This window comes from Anthonomus grandis, chromosome 15 (assembly GCF_022605725.1).
Source record: "Anthonomus grandis grandis chromosome 15, icAntGran1.3, whole genome shotgun sequence".
Taxonomy (NCBI): Eukaryota; Metazoa; Arthropoda; class Insecta; order Coleoptera; family Curculionidae; genus Anthonomus; species Anthonomus grandis.
In genome coordinates this window covers 22,130,701-22,146,597 of record NC_065560.1, presented here as the reverse complement: position 1 = coordinate 22,146,597, position 15,897 = coordinate 22,130,701, and the positions used below count along the sequence as shown (strand labels likewise).

General features: G+C 31.2%; 1 protein-coding gene across 1 annotated transcript in view; it reads left to right on the top strand.

Annotated features, from left to right (window-relative positions):
- LOC126744870 (NADP-dependent malic enzyme) overlaps positions 1-15,897 on the top strand; it is a 131,825-nt gene that overhangs the window by 76,122 nt on the left and 39,806 nt on the right. Inside the window, exon 8 of the mRNA XM_050452437.1 lies at positions 15,558-15,700. Coding sequence (XP_050308394.1) covers positions 15,558-15,700 — 143 coding nt within the window. The remainder of the gene's footprint in view (positions 1-15,557; positions 15,701-15,897) is intronic.

Below are 15,897 nucleotides of genomic sequence, written 5' to 3'. Positions count from 1 at the left end.
AAAAAATCCTAAAATAGCTACAAAAAGCAGTATACCTAAACATGTACAGATAGTAAAAATACATAATCAGCTAGTGCGAAATTTCAAATCAATGATTACAAAATAAAATCGTTAACTGTGTAAAAAGCTCTCTCCAGTAAGAATGCTTTTAATGCTTTACGAAATGCAAAAAAAAATGTGATGGATTTAATTTCCAATGGCAGATGATTGTGCATTTTTTTTGCATTATATAATATGGAACTTTTGACTAACTCTGAATGTGGGGTAGGCAGGTATAGATCATGTTCCGTGTTTCTAAGTAGATAACTATGGGAAGGCCTATCAGATGCTGAACCGTGTTTGCGTATTAGACAAAGGGACTCAAATATGAATAAAGATGGAAAAGTTAATATTTGAAATTTTTTGAAGAAATGCTGGCAATGACTTCTGTATTTAAGTCTCAGTGTATAACGTAAAGCTCTCTTTTGTAGTCTAAAAATACGGTCAAATTGAGTTGCACTACATGTACCCCAGAATGGAAGGGCGTATCGAAGGTGCAATTCAAAAAGGGCAAAATAAACTGTTCTAGAAGTAGACAGGTTAAGCTCCTTAGAAATTGATCTTAACGCAAAACAAGCGGAACTTAATTTTCTTGATAAAAAGTCAATATGTGTGTCCCATTTTAACGAGTTGCCAACAGTTAGCCCTAAAAACTTTACAGAATCAACTTCGTCAATTGTTGCATTACCAAGTACAAAAGATTGCAAGGTATTTTTATAGGACAACATTTTAGTTTTGGAAATGTTGAGACAAAGGAGATTAGAGTCGCACCATGATTTGATAGTAGTTAAATCACTTGATACGGTTCTATGAAGTGTAGAAATATCCGGATTACTCCAGGTAAAACTAGTATCATCAGCAAATAGACAGACTTTACCGTTAATATTTAGATTAGCAATGTCATTGATGAAGATAAGAAACAAAATAGGGCCAAGTACGGAACCTTGAGGCACTCCACTTTGTATTGGCTTGCAAGAAGACATAGTCGAATCAATTCTCACAGCTTGACTTCTGTTACTGAGATACGACTTAAACCATTCTAAAGGCGCTGAACCCGTAATATTGCAACTTTTTTAATAAGATGTCATGATTAACACAATCAAAGGTTTTAGAAAAATCACAGAAAATTGTTGCTGTAGGGTGTTGGTTGTTTAAGCTAGAGTATACATTATTAAAAAGAGAAAACATAGCAGAGAATTCTGAATCAACGTCGTCAGAGAGAATATTCCAGTCAGTTGATTGACAAAGGTGCCTAAAATGTAAAAAAATTTTATCCGAGAAAATACGGCCTAATTTGCGTGGAACATTTTTACTTTTAGATTTAGTTATGGAAAACTTTGTTAACATTGCTTCATGGTCTGAGAAACCTGGGCTTAAGACAGTACAATCGACGAAATCTGGCTCAAAGGAAGATACGACATAATCTATTGTACTAGAGCTGGTTTTAGTTATTCTGGTAGGTGATTTAATGTGCATGATTAAGCCAAAAGAGTTGAAAATGGACTGGAGAGATTCTTGAGCAGCACACACACTGGAAAAATCAATGTTTAGGTCGCCACATAAAATGAATTTGCTTTTTAACGGCAGAGACTCAAGCAAGCTTAGTAATTTTTGAAAAAAAACATTTACGTCAGCATCAGGTGTTCTGTAAATACAAACAACGTAAAGATCAAAATTATTATGTAGACAATGGAAAATTCAAATATTTTTTCAGAAACTAAATTATCGAACTTGGTTACCATTGAAAAGTCGTTGCTAGTAGATAATATCACAGTACCTCCATGAGTTAGATTTGTTCTATCAAATCTGGCAACTGTAGTGTAATTATCCACCACCATAGGCTCACCAACATGCAACCAATGTTCAGTTATGGCAACGATTTCTGGAAAATGAAGCTCTTCTAGTAAAAGAAATAAATCATTAGTTTTATGTCTTAAGGACTGAATATTTAGAGAGAAAATACTATGCTTGCCATTGTCCAGTATTTCAGAGGAGTGCTTGATCCTCTGTTCGCGTCAAGTCATTTAAAATTTTTTATTCCTGGCGGGAGATCCACCAGAATAATAATTGCTATGACTCTCTCTGATTTTTTGAAGGCGTAGCAGCTTTTCTGATGAGAAGAAGGACCTGAAGGCTGACAGATCTGCTTCAACTTTAGTTGGACCAATACCATAGGCATCATGGTAGCGAAAGTAGAGCCTCCGCAAAGAGTCCACGTCACCAGGAAGTCCCTCTGATGCAAGTGCCAATCGGATGCTGGTGTTGGTATGTCCTTCAAAACACACACTGGAGGGTTGATCATGCAGATAGGCAAGGAATAGCCTAAGAGGTTTTAAGATGAAAGGGTCTCTCAGTCTGGCCAATAAATAGCGACCATCAGTCGCATCTGAGTCTCTTGATAGCCGCACTATTGGTGGAGTCAACGGATCCATATTATTTGCTGCTTTATTCGCCACTGAATTATTATCGATGACAAAATCAACCTCTAATAATTCTGTTGTAAGGGACTTAGAGGCAGCAATGGCCTCCCTATCAGAACTAATTTTCAAAGATTGAACCTCTCTGGATATTGTAGCAGATGTTGATGAAACTGAGCGATGTGGCAGGTTATGGCTGTCTGGAGAGTGGGGCTTAGACTTAGACTGGGAAGGCTTAGATTTGGGCGAGGTGGTACTATTTATTTGGACTGACGCTTTAGAGGTTTCCAAACATGAATTTATGAGAGTGCCCGGTGGCCACATACTAATATCCTTCAGCCGCTTTAAGTGATTTAAGTTCTGCACACCAATTTTGAAGTCGGAATGTGCAATGTCCTTGGTTTTTAGCATTGGGAAACATCGGATAAAATCCGTCGTTCCCAGTTTTTCTTTGATGAAGTGTGCAAGCTGATTTCCGGTATACGGAAGTGGGATATTTGATACAACCACGTAATGCCATTCATCTTTGTTCATTGTGTTGTCCTTCGGTGACGTCGGAACCTCCGGGTCTGGTTTTTCTGTATGATCAGTCTGGCAGGCTATCGTCCTTTTAGTTACAGGTTGGTAACTTTTAACATTAGATTTTTCTTTAGCTAATTGTTCTATGGTGCGAGCCATTTGTTTAACATCTTTCCTCAGATTCACTACTTAACTTTTTAACTCTTCATTGAAAGAATCATCATAAAAACAACTACGATAAAATTAGAACAACTTAAAAGCAAACTGCTTTTAGTATTTTATAGGAAACTGTGCAGTTGTGAGGTTCTTATTTAAAATATGCCGCGTGGTGTGCATTATTCGCTGGACCTAAAACAAAAAATTGATGCTTATTTATCTGGAAAAGAGCAAGTATGGATATCAACTACATTTGGAGTTTGAAAAGACTTTGTATCAAAAACTATTAAAAATTATCGAATCCGAGGTAGGGTTAGGACCTTTAAGCGTAGTGGTCAATCAAGAAAAACCACGAAAAACTTGACAGGCGCATTAAACGACTTAGTATAAATGATCCATGCTATTCAACGTCGTTTAGTTTAAAAACCCTTCTTATCTAAGAAAAATAGGGCTGCAAGAATGTTATTTGCTAGGTTTCCTCAAAACTGGACCCACAAATGAAAAAAGATACTTTCCTGATAAATTTAAATTTTTTTAACGGCTTATGAAATAGGTCCTATTTACAGAATTAGGGGCATAATGAACCGGTTCGAATATGTTAATATATTGGAAAACATAATGCTGCCTTATGCGGAATGGGAAATGCCCCTAAAATTCACATTCCAACATGACAAAGACGCAAAACACACCGCTAAAATTGTAAAAGTTGAAAAAGTATGTTTTAAAGTGGCCACCGCAATCGCCAGACCTAAATCCCATAAAAAAATCTATGGGAAATAGTGGAAAAACGTGTTCGTCGATCACATAATACTGATCATTTGTTTGAAGAAGTCTGTTTATCGTGAAATTCCATAGATGAAAACGTAATAAACAATCTGATGCGATGAAGTCATTAGGAACAATGGGTACTGGATAAAATATTGATTTTTGTAGTTCTGTGTACATTTATTGACCCTCCCTCTACAGCTACAGGAGACAAGTGAAAAGTCAAAAAAAAAATAATACAAAACTTTTGGGGTTTGACTTAAAATTTTTGAATCTGATGTCAATTTTTTTTTTCTTTTAGAAATGTCAATATTTGAAATATGGTAACTTTTTTGTTATAGAACATTCTATATATGACCTCATAGTTAAAAAAAGCCTAATTTTTTTATTTCAAATACACTGGGTGCGTCACCAAGGAGTTCGGCTAAAATAACGCCTAAACTATACCGAGTGGAAAAAAACTTATGTAACATTGGTAAAAGATTCAACAAACATCTACAAACTAAAAATAATTATGCATATACAGGGGCACCTTAAAACTCTAGTTTATAAAAATCCCGTAAATACTCTATGAGATTTAAAAGATTAAATAGTTGCCTCGTGTAAAACTATACGAAATACGCCGGGACTATGAGATGCAGCATCAAAAGCGATAATACCTATGATAATAGCTAACCTTCTGAGAGAAAATCCTACTTGAAGAAAAAAAAAGAAAAAGAAGAAGAATAAGAAAATATTGTAGATCCTATATTTTGTATTGTATATAGAGCTATACAACCATCGCGCAATCTCTGTCAATTATGATTTAGGAAGCAAGTTATCCAAGTCAACGTGTGCGCAATTCCATGCGTAGACGAGCGGAAGCATGCCTACTTAGTGAAGGTGGCCATTTTTAACATTTTAAGTAATCAGTCTTATTAAGATAAAATACATTTGAGCCGTTCATTTAAATTTAGTTTTATAAAATTAAAAAAAAAATCGTTTTTTGCACTTAGAAGTCTATTGTTTTCAAAGTAAAATTAGGTAGATATTTCCTTAGAACATTGAAAGGCTAGAAGTAGCATGCCATGGAACTATGGGCAGGTTTGTTTGCTTGCAACATATCTGATGCAATGATGCCAAATGCTTATATAGAAATAGCAAATCTCACATTATAATATCATACAAAATTTCAGTTGTTTCTGAAGGCATAAAACAATATTGCTGCCCCCCCTTAATAAAATATCAAGCATTTTTTTACATAAAATATGATAAGATACTCTATATCGAAGTCAATATACAACGTTAAATAAATGTAAATAAAGTATATAAGAGAAAACGGTAATGGCATCGCAACGCCGCTCAATCGCATTGTTGATGCCACGGATACAAACACTCTCTACCAATGACGTCGGCAACAAATATTTACATTAAAAATGTTTATTAATTATTATAGAGTTTGAGTATAAATAATATTACCATTTATGAGCTATTTATGCGTTTTTTTAACGGACTTCATTAGAAGAAGGTCCTAATAAAAGGCAGCATTTTTATGGAAATTAAATTTTTTATTAATATAATATTATAGATTTCTTAATAAATCATTTTTTAAGACACAAATTTTTACCATTTTGCAAAATTTTATTATTATTATATTGGACAAAACTCAGTTTTACATTACTTACTTTATATCACATAATATATACTTCTATGGTGCTAACTTTTTCAAAGGGACAGTATTGCTTCAGCGGAAAGAGTTAAAACTACAAGGATGCTCAAATTGTGAAGGACTTGCAGGTTTTTTATAGGTTATACGATTTTTATTATGGGTATTTAGCCTGTACAATGGTTTTGAGACATTTAACACTGACCTATATAATACCTAATACCAATTATATCATATTAATTTATACAAAAAAAACAAAGCTTACCTAAGAATAAAGACTATGGTACAATAGATTAGATTAGATAGTTTATTAGTAGTAATATACAAACAAGTACTTTTACAAGTCAAATAAAATATGTAGTATGTTGGGCTTTTTCAAAAATCATGTTATTATTTCTTAAGTATTTTAATAATGACTTGAGACATCTAATTCGATTTCTTTGGCGCAAATTTGTTTGTTGCAATCTGCGAATTTAAATTTTTTTGTTCTTTATTTTTTTTCCATAATTTGGCGACTAACTTTAGCTTTTGAAACGCTCGAATCATCAATGCTTAGGTCCCCTGGATATTATTTTGATTTTACCCTAGAATAATATACATAGCATTACCAAAATTAAAAAGAAAATATAAAAAAAGTATATTATGATATTCCAATTGATCAATAAAATATATGTTATTATAAAGAATCTTTGTAATATCATACATTTGATTAATTACATTTAATTAAACAAATACAACACAGTAAAATACTATATCACTTTTAAATAAGATATATAGAATAAGATGATACATAGCATAAACTCTTATTTGTACTTAGAGAAAGATTTGAACAATAATTTTCAAATGTGCTATATTGATGTCTATTTTGAATGTATTTTTACCTTTTCCTTGGCCGAGTCAGGGAATGTGTAGCAATTAAACGAAAACGGCTTGGATGAGAAATAGTAATTGTTGACCTAGACCCCATGGTTACTATAGAACTTTTAATCTCAGATGCAGTTATTGTTGATGATGAAATGATGAATGATCAGATCTGTGATTATACAAAATTTGGTGTATTAAGAATATTAATCTATTTTAATTATCCATAGTTGTCTATATTGGCTTCACTGTTTGTACTATATACCGTTTTGGAAGCTAAAGAAGTTTTTGCACTCTTCAGGAAAGCTACCCCTGCAGCTTTGAAGGGTAAATCACTTGGTAAATTAACTGAATTATCGGCTGCTGTGTTTTTAACCAGTGCACCAGAAATCCTAGTAAAAAAATACTTTTCCACACATACCTAATTTAATAAGTATTAGGTATTCACTGTGTATGAGTAACACCACAGATATAACTAGCTAACGCAAGAGATAAATACTCCAATAGTAAAAATGCGGGCCCCGAAATGTCAGCCGGCTTTTTGAGCGGGCTGACCATCGATGAATTACGCAGCCCTTGTTGTCGAGTTTAGGTGAAGCAGGCAGCAGACCGCAGTCAGCCGAGTAAAAGTTTAAATAAATAGGGCACTTTTTGGGACTTAAAGGTAGTTTGACTTTGCCGTTGTGGTTAAGTGTTTTGCGCTGATCGAATGAGTTTCTTATTTGTGTTAATGTGTTGTCTCTTAATATTTAAGACTTTTATTATTTACCAAATTCCATGTTTTTCGATTAAAACATTATATTAAAATGATGGAGACTCTTCCAAAAAAACGACCTGGTGGTTCTAGATGTGAATATTTTAATTGTCGAAATTCACGAAGAAACTCTTCAATTAGAATGTTTAGGTTTCCAGTGAAAATAAAGGATTTATGCGATAAATGGATAATAAATTCTGGTAAGTAAATTTTATAATTACTCCCGACATTACTTTATTAAGTTCTTTTTTGCACTAAAATAAATTGAATTAACGCCTTTACCATTTTACTTAACTTAATTTTTTTTTCCATTAAACTTTATTTTTAAATTTACCTTTACTTACGTTTTACTAAACTAAATAATAATTAAGAAAAAAATATAATGGTTAAGCAATAATAACAACTCAATTAACTCATGAGTACTTATATACCAAAAACTGTACTTTTTGTCATTTCAAATTGTTCAACAGTTACGCCAATATTTTTTTAAATTTTAAATAGATCATTTTTGTATATTTTTAAAGAAGATATACCATTCCATAATTATTATTATGACATGCACGTCAATAGTTGACAGATTATTATTTAAAATAATTTAAAACTGAGTTAAAACGATAAATATAGTGGAGGCATGGATAAGCACGTTAACGCATCTGTCAATATACGATCAAATAACCATATAAAAATAGCTTTGATGCTGTTTTATTTTGTTTTGTTTGAAAACCTCTTCCAAAATCTATCGAACCACTTTTTGGCAATTACTTAATTTTTTTAGTAGCATCCAAATAAGAACAAAGACTATTTAAAAGCAGCAATTCTGTCCCAATATTTTGATATATTTTTTCTCAAAAATCGGTCTAGAACTACCGTCCTAATACAAAACTCTAATTTAACAAATTTTGCAATACTAAATAAATTTAAAAAAAGGTAATTAGGTTAAAAGGTAATAAGATTTGAAGATCTTGTTTTCACGCGACGATTCGTGTTTTGGCCACTACAATCAAATTCATATTGGCCCCATATTTATTTTTTGCATTTTTAAAACTGCTTTAATAATTTAACGTTATTTTTTTCTCAATATTAACAATCGAACAAAAAATGGAAAACAATAAAAAAAAGCAAAAAGTTATCTTTTACTTGTCTTTTGGCTACCTTGAATCCCAAAAGTAAACAAATAATTTACTTTAATAATATTAGGATTCATAAATACAAAAATATTTTTTCTTTGCTTTATATAGGAAACGCTAAATTCGCTACATTTTCCGAAGAAACCCTACGCAATAAATACCTTTGTATGGATCACTTCACGAGTGAGGACTTTCGTACATCCAAGCAGTTTTACCTGAAAAAAGATGCCGTTCCCAGAAACTATGCGCTTAATGAAACCAGTCCTTTTGCTACTGACTGCCCAGATAGTCTAAAAGTGTTGACTCCAAAAAGAACATATGCAGAACTGGAAACATCACTACTCGATTTTAGTCCAAAAAGTTCTTCAACAAAACGAAGAAAACATAATAACAGTGTAGGATCCGAGTTTGTCAGCAATTTATGTTCGTTACCAGAGAAAATTGTGACTCCAAGAAAATTAAAATTAAAAAGAAAAATTACACGTGTTACTAAAAAGAATAAGAATTTTAAAAAAATAATTTTTAGATTACACAGAAAAATACAAAAATCCAAACTTGCAATGTCGTCGCCCTTACCGCTTTTAAGTTTGTTATCTCCAGTGGCAAAAACTTTTGTTGAAATGCAATTAAGAGGTAAGAAACATGTGGTTTGGAATCGAAAAGAAAGAGAATTTTGTTTATGTTTTTATTATAAATCTCCGTCCGCTTATTTATTTCTGAAAAAAAAGGCATCATCTTACCAGCTATTTCAACAATTTAAAAGTGGATCGCAAAAAATGATTTTAAAACAGGCATTGATGAAGATATTCAAGTTTTTTTACAGCAAAAGGCCCAGGCAATGACAAAAAATGAAAAAAAAATGTCTTGTAGCATTTGATGAAATAAGTTTGAAAGAAAATTTGGAATTTAATAAGAAATTAGATTTAATAGAGGGTTTGAGGAATTGGGCCCTTTTGGTAGGACTCAAAATAAAGCCAACCACGCTCTCGTTTTTTCCACGAGAGGAATATATTCTTCCTGGAAATTTCCACTAGGATATTTTTTTTCAAAAAATACAGTCTGTAAAGAAAACTTAAAAAATATTATTTTGTACGTTCTAACTGTTCTAGACAAAATGAGCTTTTTACCACTGGCCACGGTTTGTGATCAGGGTACCAATAATAGAGGCGCAATGAAACTGTTGGGTGTTACGGCAGAAAAGCCTTACTTTTATTTAAAAGAAAAAAAGATCATTTCTTTATATGATGTCCCTCATCTTTTCAAAAGCGTCAGGAATAACTGGCAGTCTTCAATAAGGTTTGAACTTTTAAATGAAAGTATCTGCTTTGATGTTATTAAAAAAATATACGAAATTGACAAAGCATCTCAATCAGCCAGAATGCTTCCAAAAATAACAGATAAGCATATAAATTCTGACGCCTTTGAAAAGATGTCCTGCAAATTAGCACTACAATTATTCTCAAATAGTATGGCTGCAGCTGTAAAGACATCCGTTAAAAAATCTATAGTTGATGAAAAAATTGGAACTAATACCTCAAATTTTATAACTATCATGAACAATTTATTTGATGCTCTTAATAACAAACGATTATATACTAAAAATCCTTATAACTGTGGAGTGAGTTTGAAAAACTCATTAGTTATAGATGTTTTGCAAAAAGGTAAACAGGTTTTTGAATCCATAATAAAAGTTAGCGAGGTTTTAAATAAAAAAACACAATTAAAGGAAATATCCAAAAGTAAGCCACCATGTTTTAAAGGGTTAGTTCAAACTATAAATGCCATAGAAATCCTTTATGCAGACCAAAAAAAGGAAAATAATAATTTTTTATTAACTAACAGATTAAACCAACATTTTTTGGAAAATTTCTTTTCCTTAGCTCGACAAAGCGGTGGTTGGAATCTTAACCCAACGGCCAGATCTTTTCGATTATTTTTTAGAATTAAAAGTGTAACAGATTTACTAACTCCTTCAAAATTATCCAATTGTGAGAATGATGTCGACAAACAATTAATTTTAAATAATATCCCTAAAAAAGAGGCACACCAAACGACATCGAAAAATAATATTGAAATTTTAAATTCCGAAAAAATTAATGACATTCCAACAGTTAAAAGCAAAGAGCCCATGATCAAACACCATGCTTTGGAAGAGTGTGCAAATTCATATTATGCCGGATACTTAGTTAAGAAAGTTGTGGAAAAATTTAATTGCAAAAATTGTGCCTCTATTTTAAAATCTGATTCTTATTTAACCGATCCATCCCAAATATTTATACTAAATAAGAATTACGGTGGCCACGAAAACAGCTATCTGATAAGTCCTTCTGCAGATGTTACCAATGTTGTAGAAAAATGTATGTACATTTTTGCAAACGAGTTTGAAAAAATTAAGCATCAGGAATTTGTGGGTACCAAAATAAAAAACAAAATTTTAACTAAAAATATGAAGTGGTTGGGACCATCTGATCATAATTGTTACGAGCATAAGGTATTTTTGTTAACAAAACTTGTATATACTAATTTATATAAATTTTGTAAATGGAACCGAAAAAATTTGCACAATAAAACCCAAAAAATTAAAACTTTAAAACATAAAAAATAAGTAAAAAACAATAAATTATACAGCGCATTTCAGGTTAAAGGCACAAACTCTAACGGCAACTATTAGGTCTTGCAAAAAGAAAAAAAATTTACATTAACCTAGGCTCAGAGATGGTTCGATTTAAAAGTACAGGGGTGTTAAAAGGGAAAACAATTTTAATTGGACAAAAAAAACGATACACTGATTTTTTTCTAATTAAAAATTATTTCCGTAATCTCCAGTTATTTTCTAACAAAAATTACATTCTGACTTTATTCTGCCAGCCAAACTGTTTTTGACTAGTTAATTTGTGTAATATTATACTTTCTTTAGTATAATATTACACAAATCTTGTTTATTTTTAAAGTTATTATTCGATTTTTAGTTTTAAGTTAAAACCTTAATATATTTTGATTATCTTTACACTATAATTTTGCAAGGGTTTTAACTGTAGTTCTTAGCTTTAAAAATATTTTCGTAACGCATGCCAAAGTAATAGTAAACAAAATGTTAGGTACTAGTACTAGTAGGTTAATAAATATAGAACAAAATTCGCTTTCTTTGATTCAGCATATCGTCCTTACGTCTTTACTTAATATAAAATGATCACTTACTTAAATTTTAAACACTTACTAAACCACCATGCTAAAAGATTTATTGTGCCTCTTCTGTTATTTTGCCCATAAGTTTGTATTAAATAGGTAGTAATTTATAGTTTTGTATGTATTATAATGTGCTTTTATATGCCTCCTATTCTAAGAAACTATACACGATATATAATTTTGTTTTTCTTTTGTAAATACTCCATGTACTTTATTGAAATATATACAAATGTTTTTTTACACAGGCTTTTTGTATTAAATGCGGATTTATTATAACATACGGCAACGCTGCGCCGCATTTCAGTATATTTTATTAGGCGCTCGAATCTCCGTCAGGTGCGACCGTCGATTTTACGGGGGACAAGCTTTGCTATTCGAATATTTATCTGTTGCGTTAGCTAGTTATATCTGTGGTAACACTAATACTTTTTGTGACGAAGCTGTGTGTTTTACAACACAGCCCAAGCATAAGTTTTAAAAGGTTGTTTTATTAGCTTACATAATGTAGTAAATAAAATCATTCAAACCTTTATCAATAATTCTAAGGTAAAATATAGTCATACTCTACAAATATATTTGAAAAAAATTACCTTTGAGGTAGAGCTGATTTTTTTAATAAAGTCTGGCTACTGATAATATTATCTCCCTTATTTAAAAAATCACTTCTAAGGATGTGATCTGAACAAACAAATATGTTCTTTTTAATTGTGCTGATTTCCATTAATAAAATCCATTGTTCCCTTTGGGCATAATCATTATGCAATTTATAATAAGTATTTGATATTTAATCAAAAAGCAAAAAAAAAATTATCGACCAAATTTTAGGGAAAGGCAAAATTAATTTTATACATAGATATGAATGCCTAAATGAATTTCAAAATTCTTTAAAGGCAATAAAAAATTAGTAATTTCATCTATCTACTTAATGTCTATATTAACAAAACATAACTATATAATATAGATAGGTACATAGGTATTATGCATTTTTCCTGCCAAAACAACAAAAAAAAACATAAAATCTTGTAATAAAACCACGGACAAAATTCTAGTTTTATATTTTTTATAACCTATTAATAGATGAATATGCTTAAGAAAATATTTAGATTTAAAAATATAAATATTTTGGTATTTTACGCACACTTTCACATTCAAGTTTTTATTAGGTTTATATCTATAAGATCCCCTATTTTACGGTTATGATGATGGTAACCCTATGATGTGATGTTATGAAAGTATCGGTACTTACTTGTGAAAAGATGGGCTTGAATCACCTTTTTATCATGATGCGGCACAAAGGACACAAGTTTTTGCCATCCTAGCAATTTAAAAAAACACTAAAATGTGGCCTTTTTCCTTTTTAAACCAAAAATGGAAGAAAATACACAAATAAAAAGCCGTTTGGCAGATGACACTACGCGTATAGTTCAGGCGCTTAAGCTCCGGTGTTGTCGCATCAAATTTTTTAGAAGCAGTTTTAGGGATAAGAGTGTTAATAATTTTTTTTTTCTTAGGGATATTATATTTATTCTTAAAATAGGTTAATTGTAGTATTTATACTTTTTATTTTAAATTTTCCTATAAAATACAACACAAATAAGTTAACATAACGTTATAATGGTTGTTAAAATATAGCTAAAAATTTCCTCCGTTGGAAATTTGTGTCGACTGAACAACAGAGAATCGGCAAATATGCTTGTAAACAAAACACCCCTCTTGCCCCTGTGCACATGTTGGACTCAAACAAAGTTGCTGTTTACTAATTCTAGCCTTTCAATGTTCTAAGGGTATTTCTGAACTAATTGCCAATTGATATTAATCATACTCAATAGCTTGACATTAAAAATCACAGCTCGTTGCCGTAAATGCGTTACGGCACTTTTTTACTCCCATTTACTTTTTAAACGCTTTAAAAACATGAGTATTTCTTAAATTATTTAATTTTTTTTACTTTTCATACTTCTTCTAATAAATGTGATCTCTTAATTTGCTTGCAATCGACGCACAAACATTTTCACACCGCATCAGATTAGGGAAGTAAAATAGTTTTTATTTTTTTAAGCGAAAACTATGCGTCGGACGAAAAGAAAACAAGAGATCAAATTTTCCAAAATGTGATTGAGGATTTTAAAAATGATTTTTATTTTAAGAAAAAGCAGTGGTGTAGTATTTTTTTTTACATAAAAAAATGCGTCTTGATGCATAAAAAAACATGCACTAAATTACATAAAAATGTCTACAATATTGTTTAAGTTATTGTTAAAAAAAAAAATTTTTTTTTTCAAAATTACAACAATTTGTTTGGTAATCGGAGTGCAACGCGATTTTTATAAAAAAAAACCGATACACATGCAAGTACATAGATTACTTGTACATGTGCTGTACAACCCGTGTTCTTAAATAAACTATTTTCTAAAAAACGTAATATTATGTATTTACAATAAGGTCCATACCAAAATCAAAAGGGACAATATGTGCATTTTACAATGAACTAGCGAGTGGCTATGAAGCTGGGCAAAAAGAAAAACAAAAAAAAAAACAAAAGAATCCAAAGACGAGCGAGAACGGTATAGGGGCGAGCACGAAGGGTAGATAACAGGCGAGTGAGAATTTAATTTTAATATAAATATTTGCAATTAGCAAGATCAGGTGTGCAGAACATTAATTAAAACAAAAATACCATTTTATAAAATACGGTCACATTAGGTTACCATAATTTGCGTATTTAAGAGATATTTTTTTAAGTTTATAATACATTTTTTAGGCGAACATTCCTTTATATAAATAGGTAGTTCATTCCACATCCGAATGCCCATATATAAAAAAGATTTTTTAAAGGTTGCTGTTCTATGTAAAGGAATTCTAAGCAAATGGGGATTTCTTGTATTATAAGGAATATCTTGATTAAAAAATAAATTTCTTAAATTTGCAGGCTGTCCGGTTTTCATTATTTTATAAATTAAATTAAACATATGGACTTTCCTTCTATTGCTCATATTCAGAATTAAATTAGAATTTAAATATGGAGTTATGCGGTTTCTAGAGGCAATATTAAATGAATATCTCATGCAACTATTCTGAAGTTTTTGTATTTTGTTCGATAAGTATTTAGTGAAAGAATCGCCGTATACAATATCCCCATAGTCAAGTAATGAAAGAACTAGTGTATCACACAGCCAATGTTTTATTTTTGAAGGCAACATTTTCTTATACTGATAAAGGCCCTTTAATCTGATGTAGGCGGCTTGAAGTTTGACTTTAATATGGGAAGTAAAGTTAAAATTTCAATCAATAACTACACCTAAATTACGTTTTTCAGTTACAACTGGAACAGACTCGCCTTTAACAACTACTTTAAATCAGTTTAAAACCTCTTGCAGCTGACTCTTGTTATGTGTTACAAACATTACACACGATTTTGATGCGTTAAGTCTTAAGTTATGATTCTCAGTAAACACGGCCAAGCTCTGTAGATCAGTATTTATTTTATTTTGCGCCTCATGCAGACCTGGAGTATCAAAAGCAATATATACCTGGGAATCGTCAGCATACTGTTGGAGTTTTGAATTTTGAAGACACTTTTCCATATCAGCCACATAGAGAGAAAACAGCAACGGTCCTAATATGGATCCTTGTGGAACACCTATGGTAAGAGGCAAGAAGTTGGAGAACTCATAATTTGACTTTTTGATAACCCGAACGCAGTGAGACCGACCCTCAAGATAAGATTGGAAAAATATAATGGCATTTGTAGACAACCCAAAATAGTGTAATTTAGCTAATAGTAATTTATGATCAATGGTGTCGAATGCTTTACTAAAATCAAGTAGGGTTAAGCAAGTTATCTGTTTTTTGTTTTTTTTAATTCTAATATCATTAATAAGGCTTATGAGACTTGTTGCTGCATTATTTAGTGTTTCTGGTAAAGGATTGGTTTTAGTTTTTGTAAAATTAAGTTTTTTAGCGGTATTCCAAAAATCTTTACCTTTTTTTAAGGAAAATAGGTATATAGTCATCTATTTAAATAATTTAAAAATGAATGTTCCTGATACTTTGTGGTTATTAATAAACGCATTTTTTCTTAATTTTAGGTGCTTCTGCGACCGGAGGTGCCTTTACACCCGAAATATTGACGGCAATGGGCAAGTTTAATGAGAAACCCGTTATATTTGCGTTGAGTAATCCAACAAATAAGGCGGAGTGTACAGCGGAACAGGCTTACACTTGCACGGAGGTAAATAATATTTATATTTCATTATATTTTTCTTAGCAGTCACTGTGCGGCAGATGTTTTTTGCAAATTAAGATTTTTCTTTGAATCTCTTTAATTTCAGGGAAATTAGAGGTATTCCCTGCTGTTATGATTTTTATTTGTTAAATAATACAGGGATATTCTAAATATTTTTCTTCGCTAAGTTTTAAATTTATATG